Source organism: Gallus gallus, chromosome 2, assembly GCF_016699485.2.
Source record: "Gallus gallus isolate bGalGal1 chromosome 2, bGalGal1.mat.broiler.GRCg7b, whole genome shotgun sequence".
NCBI lineage: Eukaryota > Metazoa > Chordata > Aves > Galliformes > Phasianidae > Gallus > Gallus gallus.
Genome location: NC_052533.1, coordinates 85,660,649 through 85,682,062, shown reverse-complemented (window position 1 = coordinate 85,682,062; position 21,414 = coordinate 85,660,649). Strand labels below are relative to the sequence as shown.

General features: G+C 49.1%; 1 protein-coding gene and 1 long non-coding RNA gene across 4 annotated transcripts; one reads left to right on the top strand and one right to left on the bottom strand.

Moving 5' to 3' along the window:
* The first annotated feature begins 11,669 nt into the window (after positions 1 to 11,669).
* Positions 11,670 to 20,306, top strand: IRX4 (iroquois homeobox 4). Of its 3 annotated transcripts, none has more exons than XM_046917125.1 (6): positions 11,670 to 11,688; positions 16,696 to 16,761; positions 17,618 to 17,869; positions 17,966 to 18,072; positions 18,553 to 18,875; positions 19,055 to 20,306. In XM_046917125.1, the coding sequence occupies exons 2-6, from the start codon at positions 16,717 to 16,719 to the stop codon at positions 19,783 to 19,785; spliced, it is 1,458 nt and encodes a 485-aa protein (XP_046773081.1). In that variant the 5' UTR covers positions 11,670 to 11,688; positions 16,696 to 16,716; the 3' UTR covers positions 19,786 to 20,306. The 3 variants fall into 3 exon arrangements, with proteins under 3 accessions (XP_046773081.1, XP_015137809.1, NP_001001744.1); XM_015282323.4 differs by lacking the exon at positions 11,670 to 11,688 and adding an exon at positions 12,359 to 12,538 and having other exon boundaries at positions 16,602 to 16,761; NM_001001744.2 differs by lacking the exon at positions 11,670 to 11,688 and adding an exon at positions 12,371 to 12,538.
* LOC107052648 lies at positions 15,132 to 16,608 on the bottom strand. The gene is made up of 2 exons (XR_001465264.3): positions 15,832 to 16,608; positions 15,132 to 15,352 (listed from the first exon to the last, which is right to left on the bottom strand). It is a non-coding gene; the product is annotated as an uncharacterized LOC107052648 (long non-coding RNA).
* Positions 20,307 to 21,414: the final 1,108 nt, after the last annotated feature.

Sequence of the window (21,414 nt, the reverse complement as noted above, 5' to 3'; positions counted from 1 at the left end):
AGAATTATCTATTCAAATATTTTTTTGAGTATAAAACCTCAAATAGAATGTGTATGCTTATAGCAGCCACTTCTTAAAAGGCTTCAGTTCAGAAAAGTCATCCTTGGGAGAAAAAAGAAATTCCCTAAAAATATCCTGGAACTGTTCCCTTGGAAAGCATATCAAGGGCAGTTTCTATGTATATTTCTCCCAATTCTTCCCTTACTTCCTTAAAGGAAGAATCATTCACTGAAAAGGAGAATGGTGTGCTCTGAATCCAACCTAGTGCTGGCAGATAGCCCTGGAAATCAGAATTTCTGAATCTAAAGAAACTAGAATTTGGAGAATAGCATTGATGTTTTCAGAGAAATAAGGTCTAATAGTCTATAGACTACATAATCAAATGACTCATATCAATGTTTGTGTCATCTTGTGAATGTCAGCCACTGTCCACCCTCTTTATATAAATCCTTGTTTAAACAATACTATTGGAAGTGAAAGTAGTCAGAAGTCTCTACTACCTGGTCTCTTTGCTAGGGTGGTATCCTTATATGCCATGCTGCTGTGGCTTACATAAGCAAACTAAATTGCAGTAAGCACTCAAGAGATTTACTTAACATACTTTTTAGGAGTTCTCCATTTTCTGTAAAGTGGGCAAATAAATCTCCCTCTAAAGTACTGGATTCAGATTAACAACAAAGATTTAGAGGATTTAAGTGTAAAAACATCAAGTGTTAAAAAAGACAAGAATGCAACTTCTGCTTTTTGATCTCCTAGTTAAGTGCATATCACCAAACTAATCTCCTTTACTCCCAGTAGCTATTAGCTACCAGTACCAGTAGTTACCAGTACTAGTACCAGTACCAGTACCATTCATTAGGCACTTAAAGGATTAAAAGGGGCTTTGATTTTATTTTTTTTCTTCTGGCTACTTACTAGGTATTTCTAAGATCTGAAGCATTTTCAGCAGAACATCAGGTTTGGTGAGCAAAAACCAGGCTGGTTTGCTCTGTTTTGCTTTGCTTTGCTTCATTTTGCTTTGTTTTCTTTTGTTTTGTTTTTCCCATTCTCAAGTAGATTATTTTTTCAAGCAGAGATTAAAATGTTTTGAGAATGTCAATGGAGTGTTGATCCACTTAGACTGTCTTTGAATCAGTTATATTCCAAAACATTTAGTTCAACACTTTTTAAGAGAGGGAGTATAAATAATCTTTATTTGTTACATACAAAGGTTTTTCCAAAAGTAATGCCCACTGTGTTGACCCACAACATCCAAGGCAGATGTTGGTGGTATGGCAGTAGAGGTTGAACCTTCCCACCAATATTCTGTTCCATGTTGTTGCTGTGCGACAGATGGCAGCAGAGGGGCAGTCTGACAACATGGTGTCTGACATGGAAGTGCATATGAAGAAAAGGTATGTCACTGAATTCCTCCATACAGAAAAAGATGGCACCCATTGACACTGAGTGCGTGTGAACACAGCAAGGTAGTGGATGGTGCATTTCAGTAGTGGCAACAATGTGTCATCTCTACTGGTGCAGATTTTTACAGGTGCAGCATACAGGCTCTTGTTCATTGCTGATGAAAATGCATAGCTAATAGGGGTGACTATACTGAAAAATAATGTTTTGTAGCTGAGAATTCTCTCTATCAAACAGTGTTATTATGCTCTTTGGATCTGTTGTAGTTTACACGGAAACAAAGAGGAAGCGCTACTTTCAGAGCAACCTGCTTGTAAGCATGCATAGATACCTATATTTACATGAAATCTCTCAATTATATCTATATTTCAGGAAATTTAAAAAAAAAAAAAAAGAACCTTTCTGCCACATGCTTCTCCATTCTGTTTTTCTTTCATCCTTGACCAGGCCCTGTAAATGACTACGGAGTGCTTGTGTGCTCAATGTAACTGTTAAAACTCAGGATGTGCATATGTGAAAACATATGAAATATGTTTATATATAATATATATGTACTATATGCATACATATATATAGTATATGTGAAAACATATGAAATTCATACATACATGAGTGAAAAATTCCCTGAAGGGACCAGTTCTGTTTTACCTGTTTCTGATGCGTTCAGAGAGATGAAATACTGACAGAATTTCCATTTTGGAATTGAAATCTGAATGTCTTGACTGAGGAACATTGATAAATGTTCAAGCTGACTCACAGAAGATTTAAATTCCTATCTTGCTCCTTTAGAAGATAATTTTTGACCACAAAGTGCTCTAACTTAAGTGCACCAGGGAACATGCTACGGGAGCCTTTTACTTCTAAATCTATTGTCTTAGTCACAAGGTAGGAACAATTCCTCCTTTATTTTTGTAACAATTATTTAATCCCTACATTAAATTTCCTTCCTAAACGTGACTTAAGCATCCCTTTCTGGCATGAGGAAATGAGTTCCATCCCTTGATATATCAAAGAGTTAAGAGCTTTCACCAAAAAGCGACCAAATCAAAGAGATGCTGAGCATCAGTTGCTACTGACCAGGGAGGAAACTGGTGATGCTCAGAAGCTCTGACAAACTTATTTAGGTTCCTAAATATGTATTTTGACTCCTGGTTTGACTCAATAGCTGAAGAAGGAATTAACATTGACAGATTCCCAAGGAGATATTGCTGCCAGAAGGACAATTTCCTCTGAACTGGCTGACAGAAGTCCAGATAAATCTGTCTTCAATGAAAGTTTTAAAAGCAAGACCGTGAGCAGTGCATGGGGGTAAATAGCCTCAATAATCTTGGCAATCAAAAAAGGAGAAAGAAAAGCCAAATCTGGAAGAAGTCGGGGATGGCTATTCTGAAAGAGAGCTACAGCCTATCTATGAAGCATCCCATTTCCAAGATTGACCCATACCATCTGCTGTGGAGAAAGACTAAAAATCCTTTCTAAAGCAGCTCAATTTTCAGCAGTTGGTTTATGCTCTAAAATATGATGGTTTACAGCTTTACCAAGTTGAGGGGCAGATAAAGTGAGAGGAAAGATTCTGAGCATTTTACCAATAAAAACCCTACCCTACTCTGAAATCTTGCTAAATTAAGTTCTTAAGTAGTCTAGGCATCAAAACTACACTGTTATTTCCCTGTTTAAAAGTGATATGGTACAGGCAGCTCTACCACATCATTTGTGCTATAATAAACACTGTTTATGAAGTTACAGCCTACTAGGGGAAGCAAAATCAAATAGGTTATATACGTAGCACCTGTACCATTTCCACAGGTCTACACAGTACTCACATAAACATTTTGTCCCAAAGGAAGGACAAATATAGGCTTACACAGGATCACTGATGGGATTCAGCTGCACTAGGGCATGTTTCTGCAATGCACATGCTTCTGCAGTGCACATGCTTCTGCAATGCACATGTTGAAGTGGAAGAAGAAAGTGTTTGCTGTGATAGTCCTAGGCCTTTATCACTTCTCCTATTTTTCACCATAACCTTTTTTTTACCAACCATCCCTTGGGAAACTCCATCCAACTTTTATTTCAAACAACCTACTTTGTTAGGATGTTTTAGGATTTGTTCCCCTTAGCACTTATCCTGAAGTGTAATAGCTACTTGGGAATGTTGTATGTTGCTTGAAGGTAGGTTCTTTAAACTTGGTTTTGAAGACAAACGATATACTTCTCATTCAGCTTTCCAGGGCATTTCAAATTACTTTCCAGACTTGAAGTAATGAACAATTACTACCTTTAGTGAAATTCACTAATTGCATGATTCATTCATAACACGACAACTCATTCCTCATTTGTCTTGTTACAACTAACTATTTCTCCTAGTTCTACCTATAATTTTTTCCACTGTATATTGCACTGTTGAAAAAAATTACCTTGGTATGTGCACTTCCATGGGAATGAGAAAACTTAAAAAGTAAAGATGTATTAGAAATACTGAAAAACCTCTTTCTCAGTACCTCATTTCTCAGTTGGAACTTCATGAGGATTTTTTCTATGTAACTGGGGCAAGACACAAGCAAACTCATATGATTCAGGGAAGGAGAGAAATAAAGTGAAAAGAGAATTGAGACTGGACCCACAAACTATGGTTTTACTTCTACACACTTTATACACTTCTACAAATTTGTGAAGGTATCTCCTGCCTGTCACTTTTGGTGATTCCTAAGTGCCTTCACAAAGCTGGTTTCAATGATTTTAGGTACTCTAACTGCAAGAGAGCAATGCTGGGTATTGTTTAGCAACCAATACTCAGCATTTTGTAATTCCAGGAAGGAAAAGACAGGTTAGAGAACCTCAGAAAATTGTCTGTGATTGCTGAAGAACAAATTAAGCTAGAATTCTTGAAAGTAAATTCGTTGCATTAAGCAGGAAAGAAAAAACTTTCATTTTTCTCTTCCACAAGGGTCAACCATTAGAGTCACATGACTCACAATTTGCCCAAAAAATAGATATTCAAGATCATGTATCACAAAGAAGACTGGTATAGACCCCATAGACCAAGGGAGCAAGCTGCCCTCCCAGTCTTGCCATGACCCTCTCTGCCTTCAAGAGGGATTATGGTACCCACATCTGGCTTTTTCTCATACAAAATATTTTAATTAGAAAAATATCAGATTTGTAAGTCTTACTTACGTTTATGGAATCTTTCACAGGTGCCTGTTTCTTTTGCTTTTTTCGTATCATCTCAGGTTTTCTGCTTCAAGCCTTTAAATGTCATGAAGAAGCAGCAAGATGGCATCGCTGCCTCCAACAAGTCCTCCTCCCAAATCCTCAGAGAGATGAAAAAGTGCTGCCTGTTGCCCAGGAGCAGACAGAGCAAGGAGACTTTTCATACTAAAAATTGATGCAAAACAGCGAGCCACAGTGTCACAAAACAGATTTGACAGCTCAAGGTTTTAATTACTGTTTACAGCTAGAGAGCGGACAAAGCAAGCTCCAGGCAAGTCCAGGAGTTGCTTGCATTTTATTCATGCTAGAAAAGAACAGATTCTCTCACAACCGTCCCACTCAGACTTCTTCATTTTGCTTACCATGTGCCCATGATCACCTGGCCAAATTTGCAACAAGCATACTTCTGAGCTTGAGGGAGAGATGGAGTATTCTGGAAATGGCTGTGGTGCCAATGCTTGCCATTAACCTTTCATCACCACCATTCATTTCTGCTGAAATTTCCTCTAAGATGTGCACAGTTGGCCTCAGCCATCAGCTTCACCAATGTCACCGCCGGCTCTGCTGAATCCTGGACCATTCTGAAGTAGAGTTTAGCGCTGACGTTTCCCTGGTTCATGGCTAAGCAGCTCTGGTACTGTTCTGCTCCACTCCCAGCTGAAACACAAGCTGGTTTGGGATCCTCACGCAAGGCTTGAAATGTCAGACAGAACGTGCTCTTTGTGGGCACGTGTGGCTGCAGGTTTTACCACGGTTGTCTCTGGATATGAGCAAAGACAAGAAATGGGGCTGTGTTCCCAAGATAGTCTCTTCCTTCAACATTAGTGAGGATTTTGCAGAAATCCCATGGCTCCCACTGCCTGTGTCCTTAGGAATGTTAGCTCTCCCTGCTATGAAATCAGATGCTGGAGAGAGGAGTGTTAACTGGAAAATACAATGCAAATGAAAAACAGCACCTGATGACAAATGGCTACATTTCATATCTTGGCTGCACTGACTTTTTGCAAACATAAGAATTACACATAAGGGCTTACTTTTTCCTTTGTTAATGACATTTAGCTTTTCCTGACATGTATTTTCAATGAAATGATTTAACTTTCCAGACAAGTTATCCCAGGTCTATGCAGCTTTAATCTGAAGCCAATATTCTGACTTGTGTTTTTTAACTTCTTCTTACTGCAGTTCAACCATCTCACCACAGGGAAAGATACTTAAAAGGAAAAGATAAATAAAAATTTTAAAAATGGAGAGAGATTCAAAGGTTTATTTATTTCCGAAAGAAAGAGAGAAAGAAAGAGAGAGAGAAAGAAGGAAGGAGGGAGGGAAGGAAGGAAGGAAGGAAGGAGGGAAGGAAGGAAGGAAGGAAGGAAGGAAGGAAGGAAGGAAGGAAGGAAGGAAGGAAGGAAGGAAGGAAGGAAGGAAGGAAGGAAGGAAGGAAGGAAGGAAGGAAGGAAGGAAGGAAGGAAGGAAGGAAGGAAGGAAGGAAAGGGAAGAAGGAAGGAAGGAAAGGGAAGAAGGAAAGGGAAGAAGGAAGGAAGGAAGGAAAGGGAAGAAGGAAGGAAAGGGAAGAAGAGGAAGGAAGGAAGGAAAGGGAAGAAGAGGAAGAAGTACAGGAATGTCCTACAGTTTTTCTGAATTTATGGATATACAGTGTGATCATAAATCTATGTGTTCTTTTATTATATAAACAGTCCTGAGATAAAGAACCTAACTACTCTGGAAAAAAAAAATAAAGGCCTTTTGATTCCAAAGTTATGGGAAGGGAAAAGCTTTTAAATGCTTGTGAACGGTAACGTGGAGTAACTGGTGGAACAAATATTTAATAGAAAGTTCTGGCATTATGATAGTTAATTGATTTGTGTCTGGCTGCAGGTCACAGGTGATGATTTGGTGGACGTGAGTCTGAACACTATGGGCATTTACCCACCAAAATAAACCCATCAAACTGTCTTCTACACTCCACAGTCTTGGTTTAAAAGTGTCTACTTTAGATTGCTGACCTTCTCCAGCACAGTTCTTTGACATATCCTGAGTCTTTAGCCTTGTAATAGATTTTATTCTATTCATTTTTTAAATAGCTATCATATAATACACACATTCTCAGTGAGTGCATTTTACATCAGTAGCCTACTGTGGTTCTTCCACTGCCCAGTGACCCTCTCACCTTCAGGGTGCAGAATTATTGCATGGGGCTAAAAGAATGTTACCTTTTCATGATGTACATCAATATTAAATGCTCAAAGTTTCTTATGATGCTTATGGTTCTGAAAGATCGAGGAAAAGAAGGGATAAAGTTGCATTTATCTATGTAGTATTATTGTCATTTCTTAGCCTCTCAGCTTAACACATTTTAAACAGAGAGAAACTTGCTACTGATTACATTGAGAAAATTATCAGTGAGTAATGAAATGAGGTAGCTGTTGGAAAAAAGAGAAATTAGACTTCGATAGAGAATTGTTAGCTTTCTCCTGGGATGCAGCCTCTTCTTACAGAACAGACACTTCTCCACATCCTTTCCCTGCATATGTGTGTGCACAGATAGGGACATGCACAAATGTGCATGTGTGCATAATTCCATTTCAACTGTTTCTAAGCTTCCTGCACTGAAGAATAGCATATACACAGTTTAATTGTTTCCCATCACTGAATGTTTATGATAACCAGCCTTTATGCAAAGTTTAGAAATTAACCCTTATCTCCGTGGTGTGATGACTATGTCCTATGGTCTGCTTTCATGGTCCAGGTGCAACTAGGAGCATGGCTGTAGGCTGAGACTACAGAGAGAAGAGCTTCTCGGAACAGCGCAGCTGTGCTAGAAAAACTTGGCTGCTAGTGACATTCCAGCCTTTCCATATTTCTTCACATGTTCCTGCTGTTGAATCATGCTGCTTTATAAAATCACCTAGCAAACCAGAAAACTGTGATGATTTAAACCCTTTTCTTTTCAAACAACCTTTACTTCTCATAAGCTGCAGGTCAAATGCCAAGACAGCGTGGGATCTCACTAAGCATTTTCCTGAGTACTACCTCAGAGCACTGCCCAGAAACGCTGAAGGCATGGTGTGGGTGTCTGAGCTGCTCAGAGCCTTGCAAAGACACACGTTAAAGTTAGCACGGTTAGTCCAAAGACAGGGGGAAAACGCAGCAACAACAACACATTTGGCCAAGAATCTGACGGTTGGTCTGGTACACATCCCAGGGTGAAATGCCAGTTCCATTAAATTCAATAAAAAACGCTTACTGGCTTTAACAAGGACAGATTTAATCCCAGAACCCAAACTGCTTGCGCAACCCAGTTAAATTTCAGTATAAAGTGTCTAAACGTATGTTTTATCGAGCCACTTTTATGTTTTGCTGGCCCCTTTATCTTGTGTCAACCAAAAATTCATAATACCGATTTTGACTGAAGGCTGGCTTTAATTACAATTTCTTTTACAGGTCTCAACTGCTTTTTGTATCCTGGGAAATGAGAGCAATTCTTTCTATCATATTCAGAAAGAAAATGAAAAGGTTGGTAAACGTATAAGTAATTTTAACTGATTCATTGATCTGAATACTTTTAAAGTAATACAGTAAGTATTTCTGTCACACTTTGAAGTTAAGCTTGGAGCTCAGTTACATCCCTTAGGGTTATTTTATAGCCATTAAGAATGTGTACCTTTTATCTGGTGCCTTCAATTAATTGAATTTCAAAAATATTCTCAAATGTTTTTAGAAAATCATTTAGTTCCTGGAGGACATTCCTGTGTGATTTATTGTTACAGTAATTAAAAGCAGTGAGTATTACACTGGTCACTGTTGGAACTCCTGTCTGCCTTCGGCTATATTTTGGTTTAAGTTAAAACATATAACACACTTGAGAGACTTGTGAAGGAAGGCAGGAGAAAAATTAATTCTTTTCAGATTGCTTCAGAATTTTGGCACACTTAGAAATAACCTCTTAAAGTGATCACAGTGATATTTACATGATAATTATATGCAAGCACAATTAAACCTCTATATTAAACAATTAAATAATGCTTTTCCCGCTATGGTAAATTATTCCTGAGTGCCCATATTAGTATTCTGTAGTTCTAATCGGTGCCATAAATAATTTTCAGTTTTACACATTCTGCTCTGAAGTAGTTATTAAGAGCTCTCAGGAAGAGTTAAAACAGCTAATGAAAATAATTAGCGGGGAAAAAAAATGATGGCTCATCCCACATGGAAAGATAACCCTAAGTGCACGCTACAAACGCCACGTTAATTGCATCATTGTTTTCCGAGACGTGTGCGGTTCTTGTCTGCAATCCCTTCTGCACACGGAGTGATTGCCTGCGAGTAACATTGTATGGCACTTCCCATACACAGGGAGCTCTCTGGGGCCAGACCCACAACCCACTTCTCTTTGGTTCTCCTTAGCACAGGAGGAAGAAGCCCTCTCCTGCCCTACGTCCCCCATGGCTCAGCACTGCCCACCCAAGGCTGGAAGAAGTTGGTCATACGGAGTTCCCTTGGCGCCTTCTGCCCTCTTAAGGTCTTCAATGCCTGCTAAGATACTCAGCAATGGAAATGATGCTGATGCTCCTCTCCTGCCAAAAGATAATCCCCTCCACGTTCACATTTAGAGTACACTGAGGCAGCTCTGGTGCTCCTCTAAGCACACCAACATTTTTTTCATGGCACAGAATAAATGCCTTCTCAAAACCACAGGTTTGCCAGCAGAACTACGGTAACGCCTGCTTAGAAAATAGTTGAGAATGTAATTATAAGTATATACATTCAAAAGACCCACAGGTGACCAGATCGAGTCTGATAAAAGATGCCTTTTATTGTCTTGACCATATATTTATATATAAAAGTGTAGTCCTGACCAATGCAGGTCAGTGCCACATAAACATTCCACATGCCAACGTACGCACTGAAGTCATTGTTCACAGCAATAACCTCTCCTTTTAATAAACCATCTCCTTTACGCAGAAATGCCTAAAGGTTTTCTAATGTATATCAGTCTTTTGAACATCACATAATCAATTTAACACGAGAAAGGGAAAAGAAATGTACCTGCACGGATCCCCGCATATTCAGATAAACCTTGCTGCTATGAGGTTAGCATAAAACCACACCAAAACCAGATGAGGACAAACAGTTGCGGTGAAAGCCTGATTTCTGACCATGTATTTACTGCATTCTGAATTCTATTCACCTTTTGTGTGTGTGTGTGTGTGTGTGTGTGTGTGTGTGTGAAATTGTTTCAGTTATACAGATTATCTTGGAGTTTTCACAATGAAGCTAATGGGTTTCTAAGACTTTCATAGCATGCGTGAGCTGTAAGACAAGGAATAGTATAACATTCCTTCACTGGCAGTGATTTAATAATCTCAACAGTAAAATAAAGGCCAAAAAAAAAAAAAAGAAAAAAAAAGAAAGAGATCAAGCTGGTGTTCTTTCCTATCTGATCTCTTAGAAAGTAGGTCTTCAAAGAACAACCACTGTGCTGCAGAAATTGACACTGGCAATTAAATGATATTCCCTCTCTGAATGGAAGTACACGGTGCTATCACCAGTGCTGTTTGTCTAATGACATGGAAAATTAAGGTTTTTAACCACTTACTATCATTTAGTGGAGGCCTTTTCAAAATCAAGGTGGCATGGATCTAGCTACAGAAATGGGAAAGAATGCTGAAGAATGTCGGGGCAGACAAGACCAACACTATTTCTACTGTGAATAAATAAATAAATAAATAAATAAATAAATAAGGTAGCGCTTTTTAATAGTTTAAACTTTACAAATAATTGAAACCTTTGCATTACGGGTCGTTAAAAAAGGGAGGGGGAAGAAGAATCTGTAACAACACCAAGAGCAACATCAGGCAAAACCTACAAATGGCCCTCAAGTCATGAACTCTGGACTTTGAATTCCTGAGTGCCCCCCAGAAGCTTTTGCTCAGGTTGCAGGCACCTGCTGGGATTTCCTGGTGGCCTGTGCTCCCTCAGCTGATGTGTCCTTCGGGTTGCCATTGGTGACTTGCATGTTCATCCACTGGGAGCTCTGCTCTGCTCTGCTCAGCCATCCTCCTGCCCCACAGGCAGAAAGCCACCCTGCCTTCCGCTGCGTGGGTCAATGGGTGGCACTTCCAAGGTGCGCAGGTCAGCATGAGCAAACTGAAAAAGACAGCATCTGCTCGTTTCTTCCTCCAACCAACGCTGCCATAGTAAAAATGTCGATCTCACGCTACTGAGGTTGCTGTATTCTGTAAGATACGTTTATGCACTGTTACAGATGGTAGGTGTTAATAGGAGAAAATATGTTTTTGAATGATGCCTTCTGCCCTTGAGCACAGAAGGGATGTCCCAAGGGAGGCAGTGCCCACAGGGCAACCCTAGCTCCATGGTATCTCCCAGTCCCGCACAAGGCCGGGAATCTCCTGGGCTGCCACCAGGTTGGTCACACGAAGGCATTCTGTTTGTGTGTGCAGATGGGGAGAAGGAACACATTCTCTCTTTCTGTGTGGTTTCCCTGTCTTGGAAGCCGCAAGGGCAACCCGAGGAGGAAAAAAAATAGGGGAAAGAGAGGTAGATTTCCCACTCTGAGCGTTCATCAGATGTACCCTGTCATCACACTACAAGGTGCAGCGTGTGTCGAACATTATGAGCACGGGCCCATGCAAATGACACGGGCATGAAAGAGCCCTGGCAAGAATAAATCTGTCGATGTACAGATGTTCCCCATTAATGTTATTGTTCAGCCTTGGTGGTTACGGTGAGAAGACAGCGGCTAGAACTCCCCACCGCCACCCCACCTCTCGCAGCTTTTCTCCCCACACCTCTTTGTCTTCGCTTAATTGGGTGCGATAGAATATTCTCCTTCTCTCCTCTGTCTTGTTGAGACGTCCACCAGCCTTATGCCTTTAAACACAAATGATATCGATCCCTCCTCCCCCTTCTGCCAATCCCGGTTTGTCCCTATGATCCCTACGATTCTGTACGATTCTTTTCGCTCGGCACAAACAATTAAGGCGAGAAAGTAGCGGCCGCTCCGCCAAACTTCGCACAGCCGGGACGGGAGCCGCGGGGCACGCAGAACTTCTGCGGGTCGGAAGCACAGCCGGGCTGGGGAGGGGGGGGAGGGGGCTGAGCGGGAGAGAGCGCTCCGGCCCTGGAGCTATCGCCCCCCCGGAGGCAGCCCCGGGGCGGGAGGGGACGGCCCCGGGGCTGCGGGGCGCTGCGGGAGGGGGAAGCGGAGCCCCGGCGGAACCCGGTGCGAGTGCTCCGAGTGGAAGTGCGGGCAGGGGGTGGGCAGGTGCGGGCACAGCCCGGCTGGCGCCTGCGTCCGAGCCCACCTCCGCCGACGGGAGGGAAACAAAGGCGGCGGGCGAGGCAGAGTTGCCCGTAAGTTGCGCGCCTCGCAGCCCTGACTCGCGGAGATAAATGGCAGGGCGGGGGGCGCGCACTTAATCAGCGCTCCGGCTGCCTTCCGGCGGGTGCACCCCGCGGATCATTAGGTTAAATGGAGGACATTCGTGTCCTTCCCGAATCAATGCAATTATTGTCGGCGACGAGGACAACGATTGGAGTGGCAGCGCTAATTTTACCAACCCGCTATTAATTATGGTGTCCCCCACGCCCCAGCCGGCGTTTATAACGCGAGGAGGCGAGAGGCTCCGGCTGCCGCTGTTTTAAAAGGAAAAGTTGGGAGCCGAGCGCGTGGAAAGTGTTAATCGGCAGCGGAGCAGCGGAGCCGCGCTGGGACGTCACTAGGACAGGGGTGAGGGACGTGGTGGCGGCGGCGCCGGGGGAGCGGAGGCACTGCGCGCTGCCGTCAGGTGCCGCACGCTGAGAAATGCGCGCGGCGGCTCCGCGCAGCGATCCGCGCAGAGAGCGGGAGGAGAGGAGCGCTGCCATGGCACTGCGAGGCGCTAGCCGGAGCCGGGCGTGATCGCAGGTAAAAACGTTCTCTCCTTGTTTTGGTGGTGATGCTGCCGCGCGTGTGTTGTGTGTACGTGTGTGTGCGGCAGCAGGGAGGAGGGGGCGGCGGGGTTATTTTCACCCTTCGGAGCTGCGGCAGCAGCGAGGAGGCTGGGAACGAAGTGCTGGAGGGACTGGGAACTCCGTGTGATGGATCGCTTGGCTCCGTGCGGTCTTCGCCTGGGAAAAGGGGTGAACGTAATCTAACAAATGTGTTATTTCTTGGGAAGGGGGTGCGCGTATGACACTCCGCGAGCGCTAAGGTAAGGCACCGAGTCAAACTTTCCGGCTTTTAAGACGAACTTTAAAAGGAATAGGATGTGACCTACGTGAGCAGGAAAGTTTTCCCTCCGCGCAGGAGTGCGCGGGGCTGCGCGCTGCCGTGCAGCACAGAGCGGCTGTGAGCGGGGTCAGAGCGGAGCCTCCTCGGACAGCCCCTGCCCGGCCCGCGGAGCTCCGTGCGAAGGAAGACAGCAGCGCCCGGGGCGCGGCTTTTGCTTTTCTTCTCGAAAAGTTTGGGGTGAGCGGTAGGTGCGGGCTGGCCGCAGCCCTTTCGAGCCGAAAGTTGCTGGATGCGAAGAGCAGAACGAACCCATCGGGCCTTAATCCAGGTGGTTCGCCAAGAGATTGAAGCTACCGAATGAAAGCACTCCGAGCGCTATTTTACGCGCAGTTATAATTGCGTAAATGAATTAGCGGCACGCGCTTAGGCACCTGCGGTTTGTCACCGCGGCTCCGGACCCCTCGCACGGGGCCGTGCAGGTGGGCACCAACAGCCCCGAGTCCGGCCCGCAGCTCCGGGGGCGTTCCGCCTCGGGGGGATCTGCGCGCACCCCGCGGTGCCGCCTTGCCGGGGGCTCCGGGTCAGCGGCGTGTGAAGCAAACGTGGGGGTGTTTGGCAGCCGGTGTCGGAGTTGCTTGAAATCCCGAACGGGAAAACAAAGCAAACTCGGCTGAAAGAGCTTTGCCGAAGTGTTTTTCTTTAGCCCATAAGCAAATTCCGTCGGGGAGACGTTTGCGGGAGTGGCGGGAGCCCTCGGAACGGGGAGGCGATGGGAACGCAGATAGCAGAGCGGTGGCCGCAGAGCTGCCTCAGCGCGCGTCCCCGCGGACGTCCATCACCGCGCAGCCCCGGCCTGCTCCGCTGCCGCAGCGCTTCCACCTCGTTCCCTGTTTGTACGATGCAACTCACATGAGCGCTGGCTCGGCGTTCCCGGGGAGGAAGCACAGAGCCCGGAGGACGCGTCCAGTTCGGTTCTGTTTCCCAAATCCCCGTTCTGCCTCTTGCAGGAGGGAAAACCTCCAGCCTGCGCGCTGATTGCGATGGGTTCACTCTGCCCAACTTTGCGCTGCGCCCTCAACTCCCGTGCACGGGAAAGGAGCTCTGACAGGAAACCATTTGCATTGCACGGCACAGACGTGCGTTCCCCAAATGCTTACGGAGAGAGCCCACCGCACTCAGCGCCTTTCCCTGGGGCCGAACAGCGCTGCGTTGTTTACGCGCACCGAGCACAGAGGTTATTTTAAATCATTGCGGGGCTCTGGCACCAAAAATTCCGGGTGAAATATAACTGCGTTTCCCGTCAACAAAAGGCCGTTATTTGTAGGCTGAGTGAAGCAAGAGGTGAGCCGTAGGAAGGTGTAATGTCCGCTTTCAGTGTTTAAATACGAAGAGGTTGTTGTAGGCGAAGGTTTGGTTTGGGGTTTGGGCTTTTAATGAGTGCTTTCCAGGGAATCCAGCCTGGAAGTGGCCCTGCAGCCCAGCCGAGGTGACAAATGACAAATATATGACAAATAAGCACCGTGATTAATGCGGGAAAGTTGGGTGCAAAATGGGCGCTGAGTATTCGCGTGGCGCGGGGCACTGAGAGCCAACCGCGATATATAAATAGACGAGGGCTATAAATATTGAATTTCACCTCGTGTTTTAAAGTTTAATAGACTCATCTACATATCAAACCTGTAGTGTCGTGCGGGCCGCCGCGCAGTTGACATCTGCGGTAGTATTAAAAAAAGGGGGGGGGGGGGAGGGAGGAAAAAGAACATAAAGCAACCAACAACAGGACATCTCCCAAACTTCCAGCCTGGAGAACTGCGAGCACTTCTGCAGGCGGTTCCCCGGCTCTCGGCTAATTATAGTGCTTCACCCTGAGCCACTCTTGAGATAAGTGCGACTGTTCTCGTCCGCAGCACCGCGGGCTCCGACTGCGGGGTTGTAGCGAAGAGCCCCGGCGCCGTCCGCGCTGAGGGCACCGAGCGGTGCTGAGCGCTGAGTTCGGCCAGAGCAATGCGCGCCGAGTGGACGGGGGCTGCTTGTAAATAGTGACTGCGAGTGCCATTAGGTCCCGGGGCCGAGGGAGGAATATAAAGAAGCGGTTCTGTCACAGAAGCCCAGTGGCTAAGTTATTGCTGTTCCCAGGGAGAAAGAGAAATTGGCAGCTCAGGTGAGGAAGGGGTTGGCGTTTTCTCCCCGCTCCCCAAAATCAATACGGAATTCAGACCCGGTTATGAATGCCGTTTGGTTGCAGCTCTCCACTCGTCTCTCCCGAGCTGTCAGCGCGATTTGCATGTGCTGCATCTGATAGCCTTTATTTGCAAACACTCCAAAGCGCCATAAAGAGCCGCGCGCCGTAGTCTAACTCCGTGCGAGAAGTACTATTTTCATCTGTAAATTAAAGCAATTACGCAGCAGATATTATATTATGTGTACTGTGGTCTCCAGATAGTCATCAATCACCCTCAATCGAGCTGTCAGTGTGGGCAGATTCGTTTCTGGGAGGCAGTCTTCCAGCTGGGGAGAAGAAGAGAACATCATCATTAATTAGAGTGTGACCCTGGGGCTATTCACGTGTCTGAACCCGGGAATCTCTCTGAGCAAGTCTGCACACCGCGCTGCAGCGCTCAGCGCTCCGGCAGCCGTCGCTCGGCCCGGCCCGGCCCGGCCCGGCAGCCACAGCTGGGAGCCGCCGTCGGGGCCGCTCCGCGGGGCGGCAGCACGGAGCCGGCCCCAGGGGCTGCGGGGCACGGCCGGCGGAGCGGGGGGCTCCGGGCCTCGGCCGTTCCCCTCGCTTGGGTGAGAGGTGTTTGATCTGCCGTGGGGAACAGCGCTTGGCTCCTGGGGCTGCACCCCACTCCCTGCACCCCTTCTCTGCACCCTCCCCCGCCCCCTCCTCCATCGCCGAATGCTTTTCCGACGGCTTCCGAGGGGTTTTAAGGCAAGAATTCCCTCCCTTCAGTCGCTGCCCGGAACGCGCTGGCGGGGTTTTCTACCTGTAATCACACGTCGGGAAGAGAGGCTGGAAAAAGAACGCAGGCCGTATGTCACGGGCTTTATTGGCAGCGTTAGCGCTAATTTTAACTGTTGATTAAATCTTAAATGAAGACTCAGTCGTGTGTCCCTTCATATGTCTTGTTTGTAATTGAGACTAATTATTACTGTGGGGTGGGAAGAAGCAGCTGCTCATTAATTAATTTCTAATTAAAAGTGCTGCATCCCAGCCCTTCGGTGACGAAGGAGGGTGGGGGCCAACCTTAGCTGATACAACATTTATCCTTCCGATTAAACCCATTCATCCCCCCCCCCCTCCCCCCGAAATACACCGACAACAGAGCTGCCCCAACTTCGGCCCCCGCTGGGCTGAGGGGTGCGGGTGGTTCTGTCCGAAGGCTCCGGACACTGAGCGTCACACTTCGGGGCCGGTTGATGTGAATGGGGGTTACGTGACGTCAGAGGCTCGGCTCGTTCCCAGCAGCGCGCTGCTGACGCGGTGCGTTTGCTCTGCTCTCCCCCCATTGCCCCCCTTTCTTTTCCCGTGGGTGCAAAATGTGTATCTCTGCCGTTTGCCAACCCCGGAGCCCTCACGTAACAACTCTGCGTGCTGTAGATGCGGAGGGGAACATACTACAGTTTTGACACATCCTATTTTCTTTCTTTCTTTCTTCTTCCTTTCCTTCTTTTCCTCACTTCGGTAAAAAGAAAAGACAAAGTTTCCATTTTCATGTAAATAAATAAACTGTGGTTTTCTGCTTCGTCCCCTAAGCATCTAGGGAGCTGCGGTTCCCAATCAGTCGGTACAATAGAGCAGAGCACGGCTGCCCTTAGCGTGCACATCAGACGTCTCGCCTTGTTTCTAGATCACCGGGAGCCTCTGGACCATGTCCTACCCGCAGTTCGGCTATCCCTACTCCTCCGCGCCCCAGGTAAGGCTGCTGCCTCCCAGCGCTCCGTTGAGCCCCGTTCATTATCGATCGCTCCCGCTCGGGGCCAGGAGCCGCAGCGATCCCTCCCTGGCACGGGGGAGGGTGAAACTCTGGGTTGCGCAGGGAGCGCTTCGCTCCCGGCGCCTGCCAGACCCTCGACTTACATCTTGCGTTAAAACGGGGGTTGGGTGCTCTGGGGCGATGGCGATGCGTGGGGCAGAAATACAGAGCAGAGGGAGGGGAGAAGGGAGCGGGAGAGACCCCCACCCGTTCTCCCAACGGGGCGCTTTTTCCATTCCCGAGGGAATTTACCAATTAAACGCGAACGTAGCAAGGGCCGAGGTGCGGGAACATAATGGGATACCCGAACCCAGCAGGTTAATGACAGATGCGTGCGTGGCCGCTGCAAATCTGCAGTCTAAATAAATATGCATGAGTGATCTGGGAGGGGGGGGGGGGGGGTGAGTGAGGGAGAGGGGGAAGTTGGAGTAACGCAGATGGGCAGCATTGTGCTGCAGGAGGAGAAAGCGGTGTAAAGGCGCTGTTGGCTGAGCGCACCGCGAAGTTGAGTTGAAGGAGAGGTGCGGTAGGGAGGCGCCATGCACGCAGTCACGGGGCGTTTGTTTACGGTTTGTGGACGATCCATCACTCCATATAGACGCGTGTGTTAAACTTACACTCTCAGGACGTTCTCAAGCAAAACAGTGGGGAAATAAGGTTGGGGGCGGGGAGGGGGTGGGAGGAACACCCCAACGCTGAGACCTCGAAACCCCAAAGCTTACACCCCAAAGCTTATACCTTATACCCCAAAGCCGAGCACCGGGCGCTGACACGCCCCGGCCCGCTGTCCCCGCAGTTCCTGATGAGCACCAACTCCCTGACGCCCTGCTGCGAGTCCGGCGGCCGCACGCTGCCCGAGTCGGGCCCGGCCGCCCCAGCACAGACGCCGGTCTATTGTCCCGTCTACGAGAGCCGCCTGCTCGCCACCGCTCGCCACGAGCTCAACTCCGCCGCCGCTCTGGGGGTCTACGGCGGCCCCTACGGCGGCCCCCAGGGCTACGGGAACTACGTGACCTACGGCACCGAGGCGCCCGCCTTCTACTCTCTGGTAAGCGGGGCGGGGGGCAGGCAGCGCACGGCCGCCGCTCCCTCCTCGGCCCTGCCCGAGAGCGGGGGGCTGAGGGCGGCGGGGTGTCTCTTGCAGAACACTTTGGAGGCGAAGGACGGCGGCGGCTCTGCGCATGCGGGCATCTCCCCGGCGGCTGCTTACTACCCGTACGAGCACAGCCTCAGCCAGTACCAGTACGACAGGTAAGCGCCCCCTCCCCCCGCCACGGGCCCTCGGTGACCACTTTGCCGAGCGTCGGCGGCCGTCTGTCCGTCCCAACGCTTCTACTGCCTCGGCCCTCGGGGCCCATCGGGCGGCGGTGACCTTTCCTGGAGGGTGTGCGTTAAATATTGAGCTGTGATGTCGCCCGCGTCAGGGTTTTTACAGTGTCAGAAACAAAAGGGTGGTGGTGCTAATAAAAGGGGTAAAGGGAAATGAATAGATTTCTATTCCTAGCTTTCTATTCCCAGTTACACCCTGGGGTCACCCAGACGCGTGCCGTCTTCACGGCCATTAAAGGCGGGCGTTGCCCCCACCTCCCCCATAAGCTCCGCAGGCACTGAGCTGGCTCCATCCTTCACCTTTCCTCGGCCTCTGGGACGGAGCCGTCCACGCCGGGTGCCCACTCCCCGCCCGCCCCATCGGGCCGGGCCCGGGGATCCGACGTGATGCTGTGCTCGCAGGTACGGGGCGATGGACGGCGGCACGCGGCGGAAGAACGCCACCCGGGAGACCACCAGCACGCTGAAGGCCTGGCTGCAGGAGCACCGCAAGAACCCCTACCCCACCAAGGGCGAGAAGATCATGCTGGCCATCATCACCAAGATGACCCTCACCCAGGTCTCCACCTGGTTTGCCAACGCCCGCCGCCGCCTCAAGAAGGAGAACAAGATGACGTGGCCGCCTCGGAACAAGTGCTCGGACGAAAAGCGGCCCTACGAAGAAGAGGAGGAGGAGGAGGAGGAATGCTCGCAGGAAGACGCCATGAAGAGCGAGAAGGCCGAGGGTACCCTGCTAGGAGCGGGCACTTAGCGGCTCGGCCGCGGGGGCTCGGCCGCCGGCTTTCCCCTGGGGGGCCGCGCCCCCGCGGCCTCGGGCCTCGCTGTCGGGGCGCCCGGGGGCAGCGCGGCCGCCCGTGACCGTGTGTCTTGTTTTTGCCGTCCCCTCCCCCGCCCCCACCCGCAGAGCCCACGGGCAAGGAGGAGAAGGAGCTGGAGCTCAGCGACCTGGAGGATTTGGACGCCGCCGAGTCGGAGAGCTCCGAGTGCGAGATGAGGCGGCCCTTCCCGCACCCGCATCCTCACCCGCTGCCGGGCGGCGGCCCCCCGCCCCGCGCCGCCGAGCCCCCCGCCGCCGCCGCCGAGGAGGAGGAGGAGGAGGCGGCGGAGAGGGCCCGCGGCTGCCTGAAGCCGGCGGCGGAGGAGTGCGAGGCGGCCCTGCTCGGGGCTCGGCCGCGCGGCTGCGAGGCCAAGCTGTGCTTCCCGCAGGGCCAGCCGCTGCTGGAGGCCAAGCCCCGCATCTGGTCCCTGGCGCACACCGCCACCTCCCTCAACCAGGCCGAGTACCCCTCCTGCATGCTGAAGCGGTCGGGGGGATCGGCCGCCGCCGCCGTCTCCGCCCCGGTCAGCGTCATGGACCGGCACCAGGATTCGCCGGTCACCAACCTCAGGAACTGGGTGGACGGGGTGTTTCACGACCCGCTGTTCAGGCACAGTACTTTGAATCAAGCCTTGAGCAACACCACGGTGTCCTGGGCCACCACCAAAGGAGCCATTCTGGAAACGGGCGCCTTGGGACGCTCGGTGGGCAATGGTGCCAACGTGCTCAAGGGGCAGCTGGCCAACCTGGCCCACCAGGACTCGAGCAAGGAGTTTCTCGCCTTTCCCAAAGCAGGGAGCAAAATGTTTTGCTCCTAACGGCCCCCCGAGGGGCAAAGAACTTCCCCGCGCTGGAAGAGTCATGTACACTGAAAAGAAACTCGCGAGAGTTGAAATATAAAACTTTTTCCTTTATTCTTATTTTTCTTTTTTTTTTTTTTAACAACCAAAACGAGGATTTAACGTTCAGTTCGCTCAGCTCAACAGACACTGCTGTTCTGAAGAATTAATTTCTCCTGGCTGCGAATTCAAAGGGATCAGTGTCGTGAGAGTTATTTAATTCCATGTCCCAAAGCACGTACTATAGCGTAGACCTACTTAACAAAGTTTACATCCGAAAGTTTACAGACGAGAAATTTTAATTCAGCTTTAATTTAAGGCATGCCGACATTAGTTATAAAGACTTTTCGAGAGTTTTTCCTCCTGATTTCCTTGTTAGCATATAATTCACAAACAGCACTTCCACTAAGTTTACACCTACTGCACAAATTTATCTTGACAAAAAAAAAAAAAATGTTAAAGGGTATGTTCACTCCAATAAATGGTCTGTTTCAGAGGTACCACGCGTGCTGGCGTTTTGCATCGCGTAAACATGTTTCAGGTTTCCAAACTCCCCGCTCGCTCAGAGGACTGGCAAGACGCTGCCGAGGAGGCGCGGGCCGAGGTGGTCACCCGGGGTCAGTAGCGGGAAAACGTCGCCCGCGCCGCCGAAGGGGCGAGAGGCGCCGCCTGGGCCGCCGGTGTCGCGGGGCTGCCGGCCGGGGCGCCGCAGCCCGAGCCCATCGGCCGCTCCAGCTGCGGACAGGGGTTCCCCCGAAACGGCCCGGCTCTGCCGCGGCGTCTCCTCCTCCTCCACGGTGCACGGAGCGATTGATTCACGTGGAAAATTTGATCTTTTAAACAACCGTTTTAGCTTTCCAGCTCTTCTGCCAGTATGGAGAATCGCTGATCCTCCATGAATATTTCAGCACTTCAGGACAGATGCTTTACCGTTTTGACATTAAATAGAGTGCAGCCAACAAAAAGAGAGAGAGAGAAAGCGCTCTCGACGTGTGATTCAGGAGCACTCGCAGCCAATTTACCATTTAGATAACAGCCGTTTAAAAGATTTCCCTTACTCTTCCCCGAAATTGGAGCAAACTTTTCCCCATCCTCGTACCGGGAAGAGGGAGAACTGCCGGAAAAGAAGCTACCAGTCAGTGACAGCCCCCGACTTGCCCACACCGGGGCCCAGACCCCCGGGCTGCCGCGCCCGGCGCTACGGGAGAGAACGTGAAAGAGCCCGAAGGACCGAGGTGACACCGAACGAGCTGAAGAGCCCTTCTGTCCTCGCCCACCCCCTCCCGCCCGAAATAAATAGCTAAATGAGAATGCAGCCCGGGGGATATACACGTGTATATTAAAGGCGACGATAAACGCGGCCGAGGCGGCACCCAGCCGAAACAGAACATCCTCCAGCCCTCAAAGTTTCTAGCGAGACCTGTTAGTGCAAGGACTGAATAAAGGAATCCGGGTGCGGAGATCAGATCAAGCCCTTCCCCTCTCTGCGAGCAGCCGTAATTGGATTGTATCCAGTCATATTCCCTGTCATTGTATTGACTTTCGCTCTCTTGGATGATATTATCGAGATCACTGAACCCCTCTGCTGATCTGGCTGTCAAAAGGCTC

Excerpts from the sequence above, each read along its gene's own strand:
- IRX4 (XM_046917125.1), top strand. The coding sequence starts at position 16,717 with ATGTCCTACCCGCAGTTCGGCTATCCCTACTCCTCCGCGCCCCAG. Across the intron at positions 18,073-18,552 it reads AGCCAGTACCAGTACGACAG|GTACGGGGCGATGGACGGCG; the intron begins GTAAGCGCCCCC and ends CTGTGCTCGCAG. Across the intron at positions 18,876-19,054 it reads GAAGAGCGAGAAGGCCGAGG|AGCCCACGGGCAAGGAGGAG; the intron begins GTACCCTGCTAG and ends CCCCACCCGCAG.